The sequence below is a fragment of the Xyrauchen texanus genome, chromosome 5, assembly GCF_025860055.1.
Source record: "Xyrauchen texanus isolate HMW12.3.18 chromosome 5, RBS_HiC_50CHRs, whole genome shotgun sequence".
Lineage (NCBI taxonomy): Eukaryota > Metazoa > Chordata > Actinopteri > Cypriniformes > Catostomidae > Xyrauchen > Xyrauchen texanus.
The window spans coordinates 28642074-28663297 of NC_068280.1; the positions used below are offsets into that span (position 1 = coordinate 28642074).

The 21224-nt window shown below is 39.9% G+C and overlaps 1 protein-coding gene across 2 annotated transcripts; it reads left to right on the forward strand.

Moving 5' to 3' along the window:
- The first annotated feature begins 72 nt into the window (after window positions 1-72).
- LOC127643580 (transmembrane protein 154-like) lies at window positions 73-20573 on the forward strand. Of its 2 annotated transcripts, XM_052126368.1 has the most exons (7): window positions 73-183; window positions 280-368; window positions 1239-1286; window positions 2317-2361; window positions 2477-2677; window positions 19062-19113; window positions 20274-20573. In XM_052126368.1, exons 2-7 carry the CDS (start codon window positions 314-316, stop codon window positions 20395-20397), a joined length of 525 nt encoding a protein of 174 aa, XP_051982328.1. In that variant the 5' UTR covers window positions 73-183; window positions 280-313; the 3' UTR covers window positions 20398-20573. The 2 variants fall into 2 exon arrangements, with proteins under 2 accessions (XP_051982328.1, XP_051982329.1); XM_052126369.1 differs by lacking the exons at window positions 73-183; window positions 19062-19113; window positions 20274-20573 and adding an exon at window positions 12774-13035 and having other exon boundaries at window positions 208-368.
- The last annotated feature ends 651 nt before the right edge of the window (window positions 20574-21224 follow it).

The window sequence follows — 21224 nt, forward strand, 5'->3', positions numbered from 1 at the left end:
ACTCAGCTCTTTTTGTACTCATCTTTTTTTTCTTCCTCTTTTCCTCTGGTATTTGGTAAGGCCACATACCGTATATGCAGGAATGTGTTTTCACAGCTAAAAGAAGAACAGCTTGGCTTGTGGTAACAAGCTCACTGCTGATTACATCATATTCAAGGGAGAGAGGGTGGTGTTTTTTCATAGGTAGGTGAATCAGGTCTGAAAGAGGATGCAGGATGTCATGAAGGCGTGTTAGCCACTAGTCACTATGCATTGACTCCATGTCTCTGTTTACCATAGCGTGGACCATTGTATCCACTGAGGACTCTGTGAAATGACACTCGCTCTACTCCTGCTTTTGGCATTGACAGCTTGCTGGATTAGACATGGTAGGTGCTCAGCCAGCAGTAGGTAATTTTATCTACATGTGGAAGCGTCCTCTCTCTCTCTCTCTCTCTCTCTCTCTATCTATCTATCTATCTATCTATCTATCTCTCTCTCTCTCTCGTATGCCTATTTCCCAATTCATCTGAAGTATCTTTCCACTGTCCTCTCGGCTGTCTTTTACACTGTCTTCACTGAAGACAGTAATTCGCCTATAGGCAACACAACACTTGTGGAGTCATGTAGAATTTATGTAAAGGTTTTGAAAATCATCCACCGTCTAAGTATGAACACAGTGCGCATTAAAATTATTTTAACTACATAGGACAATGATACAGTCCTACTAAGTTTGTTGTTTATGGATTTATGCAAAATACAAAACAGCGCTTCTTTGTTGAATGAATGAAGAGAATGTTGACGCAAACAAATGTATCTTCCTCATGGTTTATGGCATTACTTTCCTGGTGATTGATTATCATTTTCCTCTTTTTTCTTTCACAGCTCTCTTGGAGCCTTACACCAATTTTGATAATACATTCACTTTGACACTCTTTCCAGGTTTTTGTACTTGGCCAGTATAAGAGAATTAAGTTCTGTCCATATGACGATATTTCCAAAAATGTATATTTTCAAATGTCATGCAAAGGGAAAGGTGAGGGATGTCTTTTTATTGTTAAGAATTGTTTCTAATCTGTCTGGCCCTTTGGAAGGTTGATGCTCAAATAAAAAACAATTCTTCTGAACTGCAATAGGCCTCAACCAATCCTGAGTGCAAAAATCTAGATCAAGGATAATGCTAAAATTCAAGTCTTTACAGCTATACCATTTTCTTTACTTGTGAGCTCATTTTAGTTACAAATTACATGTCATTACAGTTCAATCTGAAGACAAAGATGAGACAGTGCCCATCTTAGAAGACTTAAGTGAGTATCTTTTTTGGAACACTTGCTCATTTTTATTTTATTATATATGATGAATACTGACAGGAGTCTGACATTGGGTTAAATCCTGAGTGGTTCATGTTCCTCACTTATTTCCTTGAATTTCATCAACTGACCTGCAGTCACTGCCATGAAACAAAAAAAAGATTGCATACTCATTAAAGGGGTAGTTCATCAAAAATGAAAATAACCTTGTCATTAACTCACCCTAATGCCATCCCAGATGTGTATGACTTTATTTCTTCAGCAGAACACAAATTATGATTTCTAGAAGAATATATCAGCTCTGTAGGTCCATACAATGTGAGTGAATAGGTGCCAAAAATAAAAAAAATCCAAAAAGAACAGAAAGTCAGCATAAAAGTAATCCATTTTGGCACCCATTCACTTGCATTGTATGGACCTACAGAGCTAAAATATTCTTCTAAAAATATTTGTTTGTGTTCAGCAGAAGAAAGAAAGTCATTCACATCTGGGATGACATGAGTATGGATGAGTAAATGATTGGAGAATTTTCATTTTTGGGTAAACTATTCCTTTAACGATCATGATTATAAATGCTTAATAACACTTGTTCAACAGTTGTAACCCTTCCTATTATAGTGAGATTAAAAGCCTTCATTTTAATGTCACTATAATAATATATTTTTGCTGCCTGCAACATATTTCATGAACTAGGACATTAATGTTTTTGATTTACATAAGTATGAATGATTGTGTTTATTAAGCATTTATAACATGCAAGTTAAAATGGTCAATATTTGGCAAATGGATAAAAAATTCACCCTTTTTATTCATGTGGTTATACCTGCATGATTATTAATGCATTTGTTTATGACTTTTTAGTCATTATTGACCCCCTTTATAAACCCTCAAAAAGAGAGAACATTATTGTAACATACTTCTGACATGTGTAAAACAAAACTGAAGACCTCAAAGCTTGACTGCACGGATGCTGGTTTAGTTATATATTTATGATATAACTAACATATTCAAATTTACTGTTTTAAAGAGAATCATGATGATGTGGCAGGCTCTGGAGATGGAAGGACCCAGGGTATGTATCACACATTTCACATGCTTGACCCCAAACACAGATTACCATTTTAAACTCAATTCATCAGAAGAACTCATCTCTCGCTGGAGTGTTGAGCTAATCTACTTATTTGCAGCTTCCACTGAAATAGGCTCTGCACGTAGTGACTCAGGTGGTGGTGAGGACATAGAGCCGACTGCTGGGGCTGAACAGACAGAAACAGAGGACCAAAACACAGTCATCATGATCATCATACTCCTGGTCCTCACACTCGTTATCATTTCTGTGATTGTATGGGGAGTCATCATTTACCGTAAAAGGACAACAAAAGATTCTGGTATGTCAGGATATGTTCAGACTAATATACTAAAATACAGACTAATCAGATAGACTAATGATGTCTTTCAGAAACTTGACAGAAGTTAACCAGCTAAATTGTCCAGTAAGAGGGTGTTTACATTTCTCTGAAAGACACAAATATTTACTTTTCCTGAATAATTTTCCAGTTACTCTTTTTTTTTTTTAAGTTGTGTGTCCTCTCCAGGTGTTTATGTGATAGCAGTATGTATGACAGGCTAAAAGTAATGGAAAAAAATAGCTACATGTAACTTTTGGCCCTCTAGCTGTTAAAAAATAAAACTGAAAACGTATTGCGGAAGAACATGACGAAAGTTGTGCTTCGGGTCTGCTCCTCTGTATGGATGAATGTGCTTCGAGGAACCGGTATACACATGAATACAGGACATCTAATCAGAGCGAATGGACAAATAAATAATGAAAGAAGGGAAAAGATGGATAACGTCATCTGAGCAGATAAGTGCCATATCTTATGCTGTTTTTTTTTTTTTTTTTTTAATTAGCCATTTTATTGATTCAAACAAAAAAACACAACAGAAAAAACACAACACATACACACCAAATCAACATTTAACTTTTAACCCTCACTAATATCCCTCCCCAAACACCAACCCCACCCAACCCCAAAGAAAATTCTCATCGTCACATAAAATAATACACACACAAAAACAATAATATAGAAAATATATAATAAACATACACAATTAAACAAAACTTCTCTCTCCTCATCCCTTCCCCGAGAGTCTCCCAAAACTTTCTTTTCCAAAAGCATTAATCACCTCTCCCAAAGGATCTGCCACTTTAGGGTTGCGTGTGCTACTCCCAAAAACAATACAGAGCAGGTGGCACAGCTGTAAATACCTATAAAACTGAGATCTGGGAATCCCGGAATGATGAACCAAATTCTCAAAAGTTCTAAACACTCCACTCTCGTATAGGTCACAGAGTGTAGTAACCCCCCACACAATCCAATCTGACCAACAGAAAGGGGACATGTTGATACATAATTTAGGGTTCAGCTGTATGTTGAGGCAACATTTAAAAAAATGTCCACACTCTGGACACTCTTGTCTAAATCATGTGCAAATGTGAGATAACAGGGTGTGACTTAACTTCTCCGGTTAGTTTGATAGAAAGGCTTTGCAGTGGCGAAATAGGGGCAAGGACTTCCTGTTCAATACAAAACCAGGGAGGGGCTCTCTCAGGTGGAAGTGAACAATGAGCCAAATGTCTGAGACTGAATGCATAATAATAAAACAAAATCTTGGGTAGGCCTAGCCGTCTCGGGATCAAGTGAGATGGCAGCGACCGGAGTCTGATCATTTGCCACTGACCACATGATATTGATGAAAAGCCTAATGTTATCAGAAGAGTTGCAGCCCATAAACCTGATCTGTGTGTATAAGAGATGCCATAACTTTACTTAATCGGTTAGCCAAAATTTTGGAAAAAATTTAACATCTAGCTGGATCAGGGAAATTGGACGGTAACTCTTACACTCACTTAGATCGAGATAGAATTCTTTAAAAGCATTATTATTATCAATGGCTGTGGTAAAAATTTCACCACCAGCAGATTTTACTGAGGGAATGGTAGAAAAAGACTCTCTGCTTTATATATCTAGCCAAAATCTTCCCTGCTTTGTCCCCTGACTCAAAGTATGACTGTCCTAATGCCCTGATTAGCCAAAACTCCACCTTCCGCAACAAAAAAATATTATATCTGTATTTCAATTGGGTCAATTCTCTGAGGCCATCAGATGACATTCGGCACTTCAGCTCTGTCTCTGTACTTTTATTATTCTCTTCCAACTCCACAAGTTCTCCTGCTTTGGATTTTTGATTCATTGATGAATGACGCATACTGTATGATCCGACCCCTAAGAACCATCTTAAGTGCCTCCCAAGCCATGCCCACAGAGGATACTGAGGACCATTTGGTCTCCATATAAACATTGATTTCAGCCTTTAACATTTGTTGGAAATCAGGATTATGCAAAAGGGATACATTAAAACAGCAACTATATGATATTTTTTTCTCTGTATTTGGCAACACCTCTAAACTCACCAGGACTAAAATGTTTCCAATTGAGCATTCAACAACAGATGATATGAGGGACTTGCCAGATGGGTTCAAAAGTCTCCAAATATCTTTAAGACCAAGATTTTACACATCCTGTGAAGCATCAATGTAGCTCTAGGGGGCTGTCACACTTTTGATTCACTATGATCAAGGACTGAGTCCATCAAAAGATTAAAGTCTCCTCCCAATATTATATCATGAGGGTGTCAACGGCTTGCAACATCCCTTCAAGATCAATAAAAAAAGCCCTGATCATCAACATTAGGTGCGTATATATTAGCCAAAATCAACCTTTGCCCCTGAATTTCAGCTAGCGCAATCATGACTCTTCCTAATTTATCTTTAATCTGTTTGAGACATTAGAATTGTAGATGTTTACTTATCAATGTGATGACTCCCCTGCTCTTGAGCCAAAGAAAACATGTCCACCCCATATCTTCCCAAATTTTTCAGATTCCTGTGGGAAAAGATTTGTTTCTTGAAGAAACACAATATCAAATTTCTTATGTTTAAGAAAATAAATAACCTTCCTTATTTTTATGGGGTGCCCCAACCAATTAACATTCCACGTGGAGAGAGACAATCCACTCATTTTAACATTTTACATTTTGACATATTAGAAAAAATTGATTGTATGTCAAAAATGAAATTATAAAGACCACATTCCCTATTAGTGCAACAATCAAACCCTGAGCTTCCCTCCGAACCAAACAAACAAAAAAAGCATGCGCATTAACCCAGTGGACGACAGCGCCAACTGGCGTCCATCCCTCTAAACTCAAAGAGTCCATGTACACCTGCGAGAGTCCTCGAACCGGCTGTTTCATAAGTGCAGCAAATTATGTAATCATTCCAATGTCCTGCATAAAAATTCCATGAAACACACTCCAGCCAATAGGAGACATAAACACAAAGATCGAGCAGATTCATCCACAACACTGTCCCGAAGGAGTGTTATTCCACAAAACAAACTCCAACCACTAGGCGAAACAGCACAAAAGAAACAAAAAGGCACCCATATTCCTCTGATGGCGAAAGGCATGTTTAATGAGTCAGTCCATTTCGAGGCATGTAAGAAACACATCATGACTTCCTCAGTACATTGGTTTTATGAAAGACAATGATTGTTGTGGGTATGTAAATATTTTGTGAGAATTATCTATTCTCAATTTGACTAAGAACTTCAATGTAAAAGCTTCCCTTCATTGATGCAAAGGGTTTCTTGAAGGAGTGTTATTCCACAAAACACAGTCCAGCCACTAGGAGTGACCAACATAAAAAGAAACAAAAATGGCGGCCAGCTTCCTCAGATGGTCACAGCGAGTTAATCCACTCTGGAGCCACATGAGAAACACCAAATGGCTTACTCACCCATTGACTCTATGAAAGACAATGCTTGTTGTGGGCATGTAAATATTTTGCTGCCATCCTTAGTATCTATTCTCAATTTGTCCGGAAACATCAGTGCAAAAGTGATCTTCCGTTGATGTAAAAGTTTCTTGTATTCCTTGAAATTATCATTTTTCTCTCTTGTCGAGTTTGCAAACTGGGAACAAGAAAATGCTGTGGTTTTTTCAAGAAAGCTTTCCTTTGCTCCTCGCCTCACGCAACATGAGATCTTTATCGGGTGATCTGAGAAATTTGGCCAGAATTGATCAGGGCTTGTCTCCCTCAGCGGATCTCTGAGCCGGAACTCTGTGAGCTTGCTCAATTTCCAGCTTATGGCCTGTTATGTTGAGCAGACTCGTGAAAAACTCATCTAGGAATTTCACCATATCTCTGCCTTCTTCATGCTCAGGAATTCCAACAATTTGGTTGTTATTCCGGCGGCTCCTATTCTCAAGATCTTCCAGTTTTTCAAAAACTTTGGTCGCAAGTGGGTTAACAGATAATTCCCTCTCCGATGACTCCAGATAATCGATCCGTTTCTCGACCACCGACAATCATGTAACCAACTCAGAGAATTTAGTTTCCATCGCCAGAATCGATCTACGTAATACAGCGAGATCCTCCAAGTCAGCAACAGCTTTCGTCAGCATCACAGATATGGTCGATAGTTGCCAATAAATTTCTCCCGCCAACTGAGTCCCTGGTCTACAGGCCTGTCTGAGGTATCAGCTTGAGCACGTAAGTGTCTTTTAATATCTCCAGAGCGTGAGGATTTTTAATTCTTTGCCATGTTATCTTCAAATAACAGATATGTAGCAGGGTGTATCAAATCTCACTGGATTATAACATAAAGATAATTAAAAACTAGCAAAGTACTTGGAGACCTGTATGAGAGTGGAGTGTTGAGATCTTTTGGGATTCTCAGATCTCAGTTTTATAGGTATTTACAGCTGCACCATATGCTCTGTACTGTTTTTGGGAGTAGCACACGCAACCCTAAAGTGGCAGATCCTTTGTGAGAGGTGATTACTGCTTTTGGAAAAGATCATGAGGCATCACTGTATTACTCCTGACTAATTTAGAGTCTGGGAGATCAAGAGATTATGGGAGAAAGATTTGAACTTGGTATTGGAGGAAGGAGTGTGGACTAGGATTCCAAAAAATGTCAATCAGAAGTTGGAGACATAACTCATGTATTTTGGGGGGTTGTTACGATCCAAGATTTTTGGTTCAAGAGTCAGAATTATTTGTGTGATGTTGGGCACTGAAATTTTACTTTTCCCCAGACTTTGTATTTTGGGTGATGGGGCAGTCATACATTTGGGGACAAATATATACACATTTGGGTTCTGACTAGCATGGTGATTGGCAGACAAATAATTTTAAGGGGTTGGAAGTCAGAGTGAGTGCCATTATTTCTGGAGTGGTGTGCGGAAATGGGGAGGGTATCAGCTTTTGAGGAGATAGAAGGCTGGGGTTTGGTAACTTGTTTTTCAGGACGTGGGGTAGGTATTTGATTTTTAGGGACTCTCAGGGAAGGGATGAGGAGAGAGAAGTTTAGTTTATTATGCATATGTATTATATATGTGAGAGATCAACCAAGCTTGATTCCACCCTCCACTCAACGATCACTCTCTCCGGATTACTAATCTAACACACCTGTTCATTATTAGCAACCTCATCAACACGCACTATAAATCACTCACCATAACCCCAGTTCAGCGTCAAGCCTCCAACAGGAACAGACCTTTCACCGTTGTCTTCTGAACCCCTGATGCATCCCGATTGCTGAAATGTAACGTTAACTCACCTGAATATCTCTAACCCCTGTGTCCTCGTTCTGTTGTCTCCAGGACTCCTGTTCGTATTGCCTATCGCCTGTTCTCCTGTATCCCTCCAATCCGCCAGTGAGTCTTCCGAACCTGTTTGCTAGTGACTGCTTCTGAAAGAGAGGATTTGTATCACTGAACTGTTACGACCCGATGCCCACATTCCCGAAGTGTTTGTGCTTACCTGTTGCCTGCCCTGCACCGAGTAAGCTTCACCGTATCTGCACCTGAACTGACTAAATACTCACCTAACACTCTTGCCACCTAAAATAAAGCTGTGTTTGGATTCACTTACCTCTGCCTCCTTGCTTATATCCTGACAGAAGGCTTGACCAACACCACCATGAATCCTGCACAGCCCGAAGACAGCACTTCCTCAAACCCCACTTCCTCTCTGGTGTACGTCGCCAACTCCGTCTCCCGACCAGCGCCCTTCTCAGGTCGGGCAGGGAGGATTGCAATGGTTTTTTGCTGCAATGCTCGCTCGCCTTAGAACAACAACCTCAATTGTATCCTACAGAAAGATCAAAAATCTCCTTCATTATCCAGCAGTAATCCGGGTCAGCGTTAAGGTGGGCTGAGACTTTGTGGTTTCAGGGGAATTCGGTCACATCCTCACTGCAGAGTTTCATAACTCACTTCAAAGAAGTGTTTGGGCGTCCGGCAGGAGATTCATCTGTCAGCGAGCAGCTGTTACGGTTACGTCAAGGTAAAATATCCGTCTCTGATTACTCTCTGGAATTCCGAACTCTAGCATCAGCAAGTGGGTGGGACGAAAAGGCTCTCCTTGCTGTTTTTCGAAGAGGACTGAACCCCACGCTTCGTCTCCAGCTTGCCATTTATGACGATTCTCTAGGACTTGAAAAATGTATGCAGCAGACTCTCCGAGTTCATCAAAGATCTCAGAGCTGCTATCTAGACATTCAGCAGCCAGCCCCCATACTTCATCAGGTTCCACCTGAATTATACTCAGAACCAAGGTCAGAGAAGATGCTAGTAGAAACCCATCGACTGTCTCAAGCTGAGCGCAATCGCCGCCGAGAATTAAGATTATGCCTATATTGTGGGATTGAGGGTAATTTCCTCCGTACATGCCCATCACGCCCCCCTCATCGACTCGTAAGTTCAGTCCTTCACCACCCTGTAGTATCAACCCCGTTAACTATATCAGTAACCCTGAAATCTCCAAATTTCCACACTTCAGTCACGGCCATTGTGGACTCCAGGTCGGCAGGCGATTTCATATCAGGAAGTCTCTGCAAGAAACTCAAACTTCAGAGATCCAACACAGCCAAACCATACTCCATCCATGCAGTGACTGGTGAAGTCATCAACAAGGGGTACGTAACATCTCACATAAAAACCATTACATTATGTGTTGAAAACACTCACCAAGAATCATTTGAACCGCTCATTCTCGAGAATAGCCAAACTGACATAATCCTTGGTCGTCCATGGCTCATCCGCCATCAACCTACCATTAATTGGAGATCTGGCAAGATTCTGAATTGGGGTTGCAACTGCCCTTCGACTGACGTTGCATCCCCCGTCCCGTCATCCAATGAGCCCCCAGAGTCGGTTTCAGTGAGTTTAACTTCCGTCGAAAGCCCGACAGAAAACCTGTCAGTGACTATTCCTCCAGTGTACTCTTCGTTTGCGGATGTGTTCAATCCTGTTGCAGCTTCCAGGTTGCCACCACACTGACAATGGGACTGTGCCATTGACTTGATTCCAGAGGAACCCATTCCCAGGGGTCGGGTGTACTCCTTGTCCATTTCTGAACAAACTGCTATGCAAAAGTACATCGAGGAAGCTCTACACCAGGGGTATATCAGACCATCCACCTCGCCTGCTGCCGCCAGTTTCTTCTTTGTCTCCAAGAAAGATGGAGGGTTAAGGCCATGCATAGATTACAGAAAGCTCAATAAGATCACAGTCAAATTCAGTTACCCACTCCCTCTTGTCCCATCCGCCCTCGAACAACTTCGAGAAGCCAGAATATTCACTAAACTTGACTTAAGAAGTGCATACAACCTGATTAGAATACGAGATGGGGATGAGTGGAAGACAGCATTCCTTACCCCCGCAGGGCACTACGAATACCTCGTGATGCCGTATGGCCTGGTAAACGCCCCTTCCATTTTTCAGAGTTTTATGGATGAAGTTCTCTGAGACTTCCTGAATCACTTTGTGTTAGTCTACATCGACGACATTTTAATCTACTCGAAAGACCCTGTTGAACACCAACGTCACGTCTCCCTAGTGCTCCAACGGCTCTGAGAATTCTCTCTGTTTTTGAAGGCAGAAAAGTGCATGTTCCATCAGACCACTGTCGAGTTCCTGGGTTATCACCTTAGCGAACGAGGAGTTGAGATGGATGACCACAAGACCAAAGTCATAACCTCCTGGCCCACTCCGCAGTCGGTAAAGGAGCTGCAAAGATTCCTGGGGTTTTCAAATTTCTATCGGCGGTTCATAAATAATTATAGTATGTTAACAGCTCCACTAACTTCCCTCCTGAAGGGAAAACCAAAGATCCTTTCTTGGAACCCTGATGCCGAACACGCCTTTCAGTCTCTCAAGATTGCATTCACCAGTGCGCCCCTGCTCTGTCACCCAGATCCCGAAAGGGTCTTCCTCGTCGAGGTAGATGCCTCTAATACCAGGGTAGGAGCAATCCTGTCACAGTGCTCAGAACACACTTCCAAACCCATGCCCTGTGCATTCTTTTCACTTAAGTTATCCACCGCGGAGAGCAATTATGACATCGGCAACCGAGAACTCCTGGCCGTTAAACTCGCCCTAGAAGAGTGGAGACACTGGTTGGAGGGGGCCAAGCACCCGTTCATCGTCCTTACTGACCACAAGAACCTTCAGTATTTGAAGGAAGCCAAAAGACTCAACCCCCGTCAAGCCAGATGGGCCCTGTTCTTTACTCGGTTTCACTTCCACATATCTTATCGTCCAGGCTCAAAGAACATTCGAGCGGACGCCTTGTCACGTCTCCATGCCCCCGAAGCACCCCAGGAAGAGCCCGAAGCCATCCTGCCTGAGAAATTATTTGTTCAACCCATCCAGTGGGATCTCGACGAACAACTCAAAATGTCACAAGGCGTCCCTAGTCCCCCAGAATGTCCCGCTGGAAAGGTCTATGTACCAGAAGATTTCCGCACTTCTCTCATCTCCTCCGCCCATTCGTCTGTTGGGACAGGTCACCCAGGCATCAGTAAGACTTACTCAATTCTCCAACACAAATACTGGTGGCCAAACATGCAAAGGGACATTACGACATTTATTCAGGGATGCACTCTCTGCGCCTCGTCATCTACCTACTGGGAAATTACTACCACTGCCCATCCCACACCGGCCCTGGTCCCATATTGGGGTAGATTATGTCACAGACCTTCCCGCCTCTGATGGCCATACCTGCATCCTTGTGGCCATTGATCGATTCTCTAAAGCCTGCAAGTTAATCCCCCTAAAGAAACTGCCCACAGCCTTTAACACTGCAGAATTACTTAAGGAGCATGTCTTTCGTAATTTCGGCATTCCAGAGGATATCGTGTCCGACAGGGGGCCCCAGTTCATCTCCAGGGTGTGGCGAGCTTTCTTTACTCTATTAAACGTAACGGTAAGCCTAACATCAGGCTACCACCCACAGTCAAATGGCCAGAATGAACGAAAGATCCAGGATGTCCGTTTTCTCCGTACACTCTGCCATTCCAACCAGCACACCTGGAAACGATATTTAATTTGGGCAGAATATGCCCAAAACTCCCTCCAGCAGGCGTCCATGAACCTAACCCCTTTTCAGTGTGTTCTGGGTTACCAGCCACCACTATTCCCCTGGTCTGGTGAGCCCTCAGAGGTACCCGCGGTCAACACATGGTTCCAAGACAGTGAGAGAGTATGGAATCAGGCACACCATCATCTTCAGCAAGCTATAAATCGCCAGCAGCACTTTGCAGATACCCGTCGCCGTCAGGCTCCCAATTACCAACCCGGGCAACTAGTATGGCTTTCCACACGGGATATCCGTCTAAAACAATCCTGTCGTAAGCTGAGCCCAAAATACATTGGTCCATTCCCCGTCGAAAGACAAGTCAACCCAGTCACCTACCAACTTCGCCTGCCTGCTCAGTACCGCATCCACCCCACATTTCACGTCTCCCTCCTAAAACCCCATCACTCACCTGTACCTGCTCCCTCTGCAGATCCTGTCCCTGAGGACAACCCCCCAATACCGCCCATTGAAACCGAGCCCATCTACACGGTAAGAGAGATATTGGACTCCCGACGTCGAGGTGGCCGACTCGAATACCTGGTGGATTGGGAGGGTTACGGACAGGAAGAGAGATGTTGGGTACCTCGTAATGATATCCTCGACCCCAATCTACTCACCGAGTTTCATGCTCAGCATCCTGGGAGACCAGCACCACGACCTCGAGGTAGACCCCCACGACGTCGGGGTCCAAGGTCCGCTGGCGCGGACTCTGGAGGGGGGGTACTGTGAGAGATCAACCAAGCTTGATTCCACCCTCCACTCAACGATCACTCTCTCCGGATTACTAATCTAACACACCTGTTCATTATTAGCAACCTCATCAACACGCACTATAAATCACTCACCATAACCCCAGTTCAGCGTTAAGCCTCCAACAGGAACAGACCTTTCACCGTTGTCTTCTGAACCCCTGATGCATCCCGATTGCTGAAATGTAACGTTAACTCACCTGAATATCTCTAACCCCTGTTTCCTCGTTCTGTTGTCTCCAGGACTCCTGTTCGTATTGCCTATCGCCTGTTCTCCTGTATCCCTCCGATCCGCCAGTGAGTCTTCCGAACCTGTTTGCTAGTGACTGCTTCTGAAAGAGAGGATTTGTATCACTGAACTGTTACGACCCGATGCCCACATTCCCGAAGTGTTTGTGCTTACCTGTTGCCTGCCCTGCACCGAGTGATCTTCACCGTATCTGCACCTGAACTGATTAAATACTCACCTAACACTCTTGCCACCTAAAATAAAGCTGTGTTTGGATTCACTTACCTCTGCCTCCTTGCTTATATCCTGACAATATATATATATATATATATATATATATATATATATATATATATATATATATATATATATATATAATATTTGTTATATAATAATATAATTAATAATATAATGTGACTCACTATGCTGTTTTTTTGTCTTATTGGAAACATTGATGATTTGAAATACATTTTGTTACAAAATTTAGGCAACGCTTGTTAACATTAGACACAATGATTACTAGTATGATAAGGTCAAACAGTGAAAAGTTTTTATAACTGTAGGATATTCTTGCCAAATAGACCACAGTAGGAACTAATTTATAGATTGTCATTATTACCTACCAGTGGTCAACATCTTTTCAAGACTCGCATTGCCGTTATAAAGAAAAATAAACACGTGTGCTAGCAAGTGAAAAATTCTGCACCGATTGCAATATAATTATTGTATTTCACTACATAAACACACAGATGTTTGTGTGTGTGTGTTTGTGCGTGCGCGCGCGTGTGTGCGTGTGTGAGGGCATGTTTATGAGGTTTACGGGGACAATTTTTTAGGTTACAAACTGGTAAATACAAGGGTATTATGCTATAAATGTGGTTTATGAGGACATTTCTAGTGTCCCCATAATTGAAATAGCTTAAAAAACATATTAAACTATGTTTTATTGAAAATTAAAAAATGCAGAAAGTTTTTTGTGAGGGTTAGGTTTAGGGGTTGTATTAGGTTTAGGGGATAGAATCTCTAGTTTGTACAGTATAAAAATCATTATGTCTATGGAAAGTCCTCATAATGATAGGTTGACCAACGTGTGTGTGTGTGTGTGTGTGTGTGTGTGTGTGTGTGTGTGTGTGTGTGTGTGTGTGTGTGTGTGTGTGTGTGTGTGTGTTTGTGTGTGTGATTACGCAACTATACTTAAACCATATCAATAAAATATCTTACCTGCTGAGTAATAAAAAGCCATCTCTGGGTCACTTTCAGATCTCTGAGTTGTCGCCACCTCCAAAAAGCCAAGCCAGTGTTGATTCAGGTTTTTTTTTACAAACTTTGTCGCTTTCCCTTTTTGCTTGTAGACTCTGCTCTGTTCAGGGTTTCTTTGTTTTTACAACCGGTGATTCCCTGGAGGTTTGCTATTAAGAATGATCCATGGTAAATTTTTCTCATTTGTTGTAACAACAAATTTTCAGCTACTCCCACACATGCATTACAGTAGCCGGATCTTATTTTCTCTGTGTATGGATATGACGCCAACACGTAATGGTGAATTACATACGTATGTATGCAATTTCTCTTGAAATCTGTCCCGACAGCTCTAAAATGTTTATAATATAATATAATTATTATTGGTTTATCAAAGTGTATTTGGGAAAAGTAAATAAATTTTTGTTGCACTCTCTTATGTTGTTTACTGCAAAAAAGTTTCAAATTGTCTCTCCATTTCTTTAGAAAAGTAAACATCTGGGTTACAGTGAGGCAGTAATGAATAGGGCTTTTAATAGGATTTAAAGACAGAAATATGAAGCTAATAATTTTGTAAATGTACTTACCTTAATTCTTCTGTTAAAACGTGTGTATTATTTGAGCTATAAAGTTCTTTAAATCAGCGTCATTTTTGGGTTTAAAGGGTTTACAGAATTACGTTGTTACGACCACTGAGTTGTAAAATTGGATATAACTTTACACTGAAAAGTTTAGTAAGCAATTTTATGTTAACACTTTTGGCTATACTTTTGGATTTTAATCCCTAATGTTGTAATTACTGGAAATATCAAGTTGTTTAAATTAGTATTGCTTGAAATGTCAAGTTTTGGGCTTATAACTCAAATATTTAACTTATTTATCTTTAAAAATCCATAGACTTAAGATTTTCAATTTTCAGGCTATAAACTTAACTTGAGTAAGAGCGAACTCTTTCCGATTAATACAGAAGCACTTAAACTCAAGTATACTGCTTTCCCACTCAAGGTGGTGACAGATCATCTGAGTTACCTTGGGGTATGTTTTACCAGGAATTTAAAAAACCTATTTAAATCGAACTTCTTCAAATTATTGGATCAGGCGAAGCAAATACTATCGAAGTGGTCTCCTCTGTCTTTTTCTCTTATAGGTCAGATAAATTCAATTAAAATGACACTTCTTCCAAAGTTCCTATATCTTTTCCAATGTCTTCCCATTTTTCTCCCCAAATCCTTTTTTCAGGCCCTTGACTCTTTAATGATAAATTATATTTGGAATGGTAAACACCCTCGGTTATGGAAAGCTTTTCTTCAAAGACCCAAACAAACATGTGGAATGTCCCTCCCTAATTTCCAATACTACTACTGGGCTGCTAATATTCGTTCTTTAGTGTATTGGGTGCATTTTCACCTCGACGACTCAGCCCCAGTCTGGGTAACAATGGAGTCCAGCGCTATTAGCCCATTGTCTCTATCTGCCCTCTTATGCGCCGCACTCCCACTCTCCTCTGCTATTCCTAACGGTTTTCCTGTGATTAAGCACTCTCTTCGAATCTGGACCCAATTTAGGAAGAATTTTGGACTTCAGATTTTTTCACTTCTCAGCCCAATTGCAGCTAATCATTTGTTTGCTCCCTCGATGGTGGATGGTGCATTTAAGATCTGGCATAAAAAAGGCTTAAAATACATCGGCGATTTATTTATTAATGATCTATTTGCTAGTTTTTCTCAACTGACAAAAAACACATGTGGATCACATGTGGGATTCAGTCCTGGATCGGATACACTCTACCTCCATGTGTGCCCGACATGCTCTTGTGCAATTTAAAGTAGTTCACCGTATTTACATATCTAAAACCAAACTAGCTCGTATGTTCCCTGATGTGGACCCGACCTGTGATAGCTGTAAGAGCGCACCTGCGTCACTCTTTCACATGTACTGGACGTGTCCCACCTTGAATGAGTTCTGGACATCAGTGTTTCAAACGTTGTCTGAAGCACTTCAGCATCAGATTGAGCCAAACCCTTTTACTGGCATCTTTGGCATTGCTCCAAATTTGGGCTTGCCTAAAGGGAAGCTGAAAGTATTGGCCTTTGCCTCCTTATTAGCTCGTAGGGCTATCTTACTCAAGTGGAAAGATCCTGCTCCTCCTTCCTACTCACATTGGATTAGGGACATTATGTCTGTTATGTTTACCTTGTCTTGTTTCACTGTTGCCCTTTTGTTTGCCATTTTTGTCACTTTTGCGTTCCATAGTTTTCACTTTTGTCCCTTGTGTAACTCCATAGTCTCTTTGTTAGCTTTCGTGTTCACGTTCATTGTTTGCACCTGCCCTCGTTAATTTGCCACTTTGCTTCTGTTTATCACCTTGTCATCTTGTTTGAGTTCTGTTTGTTCATTGGCCCCTTTTTCCTATGTTCATGTATTTATACCCTGGTTTTTGGTTCAGTCCTTGTCTATCGTTGTATGTTGTTAGCCTGGTATGTGTCCTCCTGCCCGAGTTTTCTAGTTTATGTTTTGTTTCCCCATTGTGGGTTTTCCTTTGTGTTTTGCCTGTCTACTTAGTCAATAAAGATAACTGCGTTTGGATCCGCACCTCCTCGTCTGCCTTCGCTGCCTCATTCATTACATTGTCCTGTATGAATTTAGAGAAAATACGGTACACCACCCAGGGATCTGAGAATAAATTTGACAAAATATGGCACCCCTTCTTGACATTTTTTGAGAAACCAACTACAACAATATCAGAGTAGCTACCCTCTTTTCCTCTATTTTTTATTTATTTTTTTATTTTTTTAATTTTATTTTATTTATTTATTTATTTATATTTTTCTCATTCTTAACCTTATACCGTTATGTACTACAATTTGGATGTGTGTTTTAAATCATCTCTAGTAGGATTTCTTAAATGCAGGCTTGTTTGCAATTGGATGGAATGGTGGGTTATGGGCGGGGTATGTTCGGTTTAAAAAAGGGAAAATGTGTATATTTCATCATACAGTAATTGTTTTTGCAAAGTTGTCATTCAATAAAAAAACTTTGAACAGACTTAAGATTTTAAGCATTAAAGGGGTCATCACATACTCATTTTTTTAAAATAATTAATATTATCTTCCCTGAGGTTCACATAATGTTAGTATAGTTTTGTTTTGGTATTTTTGCACAAAAACAGTCATAATTTTGTCATATGAAATTATTTACCTCCCTGTCTCTAGCCCTCTGTCTTAATGCTCAGTTTTAAGCTGCCTGGCCCTTTAAGACTTCAATGTAAACACCCACTGTTGTGATTGGCTAGCATCGTGCAGCCTTTCATTTATAAAACTACATTTCAGGAATAATATTGTTACAATTTCAAGGTGAAGGCGTAAGGAGGAAGTGGGAGATGGCAAAATCCAACTCAAAAAGGTGTGATAATTTTACTTTTACAAAACTCGCTTTTCAGCTTCATAAATGTGTGCGCACACACGCTCTCTCCCTACTGGCGTCTGGCTGGCTCTTAAATCCATCTCCAACTCTCACTACAATGACAAACAGCTGTTAGAGACAATCGTTGATAGGTGATGATCCTTACCATTCTCATCTCCAGATCTTGTTCTCCATTCACAAGCCGGAGCTCAACCATGCTTCCACCAACAAATACCCCCATTGCCTGACTCAGGCTAGGGTGCCATCCAGCCTGCCCAGTACCCCATTTCTGTAGAGGAAGTCAACAACAGCCATCTGCACCCCTGACCTGTGGACCACCTCAAACTTAAATGGCTAAAGAGCCAGGTACCAAAGGGATAGAGCCACTGGAGTGGTACGTGGTCCGAACAGAGGGTGAAAGCCTATCCCAGGAGGTAGTACTGAAGGGTGAGGACCACCCACTTGATGGCCAGACACTCCTTCTGAATGGTTCTGTATCTCGCCTCTCTCGCCAAAAGCTTCCGGCTGATGTACAACACCCCTGTGTTCCTCCCCCTCGACCACCTGGGACAACACAAATCCCAATCCCCTGTCTGACGCATTGGCCTGTAAACAAAAGTGAGATCAAAATCAGGAGAATGTAACAACGGTCCGCCACAAAGTTTCTATAGTAGCCAGCCAGCCAGCCAGCCATGGGAACTGTCTCACCTCCTTCTTGGGTCTCGGGTAGGTCACAATCGCTGTGGTCTTATCAATTTGGGGACACACCTGCTGCCGGCCCAAGTAGAACCCCAGATACCGTAATTCCACCTGTCCAATTGCACACTTCTTAATGTTTGCTGTTAGTCCTGCCCATCGCAACAACCTCAGAATAGCCCTCAGATGCTGCATGTGCTGCTGCCAATAATTACTGTATATAATGATGTCAAACCATGTACAAAACTGAGTACAAAATTGAGGCTATGGGAAATACCCATAATTCCTTCCTTCTTGAATGATTTAATTATCAGAGTCACAGGGAACCTATGGGGAAATTAACTTTCCCCATAGGTTCAACCTATGAGTGAAATTAACTTATCAACCTATGAGTGAAATTAACTTATTAGAGTTTTCAGTGTGAGTATTTTAACATTTATGGATTGTCTCTGTTCAATTCCATTGTAAGCGCCTAACTGTAACCCAGATTTTTGGGAAAGTCAAAATTAATTAAATGACAAAAATGCTGTCAATTGAGCTTAACTCGTATTGAACCCAGAATAATCCTTTAATGTTGATTAATAAAGATGCAATTTTATATTGTTAGTTCATGTTAGTTTATAATGCGTTAACTAATGTTAACGTATACAACTTTTACAGTAGTATATGTTGAAATAAACATTAACCAGTATGAAAAGTGTGGTTCATCGTTGGTTTATGTTAACTAATGTAGTTAACTAACGTTATAACCAATTCAGCCTTATTGTAAATGTTTATAATTTTTTTCATTCAATTTAGCTGCCGAATTTCCATATACACATTTATGAAAGTCAAAGAATTGCCACGTAACACCTTGAGAATTACTGAAAATGTGTTTTTGTTTCCCTTCTCCTTCCTTTCTCTAATAAATGGAAAATTACTGTGTTATGATGGATGTCTAACATCTTTTCTCTTTTTTTCTTAAGTCACAAAAGATAATCCTTATTTGGATCATGAAGACTATGAAAATGTGCCAATGTAGGTACCAGCTTTCATAAAAACATGTTCAGGTACTACAATCATGTGATAACATGGTGACCACTGTAATTTGTGTTGCGTTTAGTAGATTAGTTATGATGGTGCTTAGTTCTTTTCATGATAGTCACTCTATGTTCTTTCAAACCGTACAAAGTGCATGTGTGCGTGAGTGCGTGCGCACGTGAGTGTGTGCGTGCGTGTGTAGATATGAGAAGAAAAACCCACAGTGTTGTCAGACTGTGAGACCATGAAACTGTTTGTCTTTCCAATAATTTCAAACTCTAGAAAATGCTTTAAAAATGTAAAATAGTTGCACCTTTTAAATACATAATTACATTATTGTGATTGTTACGATCAAGATTATTGTGATTGTTTATGATGAATCAGTATGATCTATGCTATCTTATACTCATTATTTATTTTCATATTTTTGAAATGTTTGTTTAATTCCTCTCAATAATTCAGTAATAACTGAATATATATTTCATATCAGGTTTTTCTAATAATAATACTGATTGTGCTTTCCATGTGAGATAATTAGTGTAAGTTCCATGTGAGAGTTAGTCGATTTTAGTGGGTTTTTAGTTACTCGCATGGCATGACATAGATTTTGACAAAGTCATGTTAACCAATAGCATTCCCAGCAGCCCTGTATTGTTACTTTCACAAAACATCCACTTATTTAATGATTGTAATGCTTTGAGAAGTCAGAATGTATACATATATATATATATATATATATATATATATATATATATATATATATATATATATATATATATATATATATATATATACATTTAAATGATGTTTCACAAATGCAACTCATGGTTGCTTCTGCTTTAGTGATAAAAATCTGCCACAGATTACAAAAACAGCTCCATCTGATATGACTACCCATAAAGTCAGCTCTTCCAAATACAGTTATGCAATTATTAGTAGCTGTAACTGTATTAAAAAAAATCTGTAATTATATGACTTAATTCCTTAACATTTTTAGATGCTCCAATCGTACAGGAATTTAAAAATAATTGCAATAATTTTAAGTAAATAATTGCACATCTTAACTGTATGAGTGAGTAACAGTACAAATCTGTCCTCCATATCTGAAAATGAATAATAAACATTAACATGAATGAGTTGTTTTTGCGTGTTCCCAGGCCCATGTTTAAGGATGATATTCCATCAGTAATGGAGCTGGAAATGGAAGATCTAGAAAATTGGATGGCAAAAGGTGATATATGGTTAGACATAATGCCTAATCCTAATCTTCTGACTTTATGAGTCACTGTCTATATCTGAAACATGTTGTGTGTCAAATATTGCTCATCTATAGTAATTAATAATTTTACCATATTTGCCTCTGGTTACCCTGCTCAATGTGCTGGACAGAATCTCATTGGTGTTCTCAAACGTTCATACTAAACTGGCTTAAAATGTTCAACTAGCCACTGACACTGATATCGTAACAATTTGAACATAAATGTATGTATTATGAATATATACTTTATGACAAAGTCACATGTTCTCTTCTTAGTGTTTTACTTGAATAACCAGAAGAAAACATGTGACTTTGCCATAAAGTATATATTCATAATACATACATTTATTTTAACATTTTTAAGATATCTGTGTCAGTTGGTAGTTGTACATTTTAAAACAGTTTCCATAAATATCAAATCACAATCATGGTTTAGTGTTTTTCCACCCTAAATGGGCTTTTACCATTACAGGGAGCCATTGTATTAAAAACATTGAGTTCTTAATTGCATGAAAGTTGTTATTTCATTGGTTATATTGACCTACCCTCACTAAACCTACCCAGTTTCTCACACTATAAAAAATAAAAACGATTTTGCATTTAAGTTATAACTTAAAATGTAGAGTTATAATAACTGCCCTTGATTGATCTTGATTGATTATCCAAGTTTTTGTTGGTTGAACTTTTGATAAGTTATTGAACTTAGAAAAACTATTCAGCTGAATTAAAAAAAAGAAAAGTCAAGAAAACAATGCACATTAGGCTCACGTATTCGGATTCTAATCACACATTGTGGAATTAATAAATTATGCAAATGTCAGTCTTTTTCTCTTTTTTTTGCTATTTGCTG

Excerpts from the sequence above, each read along its gene's own strand:
- LOC127643580 (XM_052126368.1), top strand. The coding sequence starts at position 314 with ATGACACTCGCTCTACTCCTGCTTTTGGCATTGACAGCTTGCTGGATT. Across the intron at positions 1,287-2,316 it reads GCCCATCTTAGAAGACTTAA|AGAATCATGATGATGTGGCA; the intron begins GTGAGTATCTTT and ends ACTGTTTTAAAG. Across the intron at positions 19,114-20,273 it reads GACTATGAAAATGTGCCAAT|GCCCATGTTTAAGGATGATA; the intron begins GTAGGTACCAGC and ends GCGTGTTCCCAG.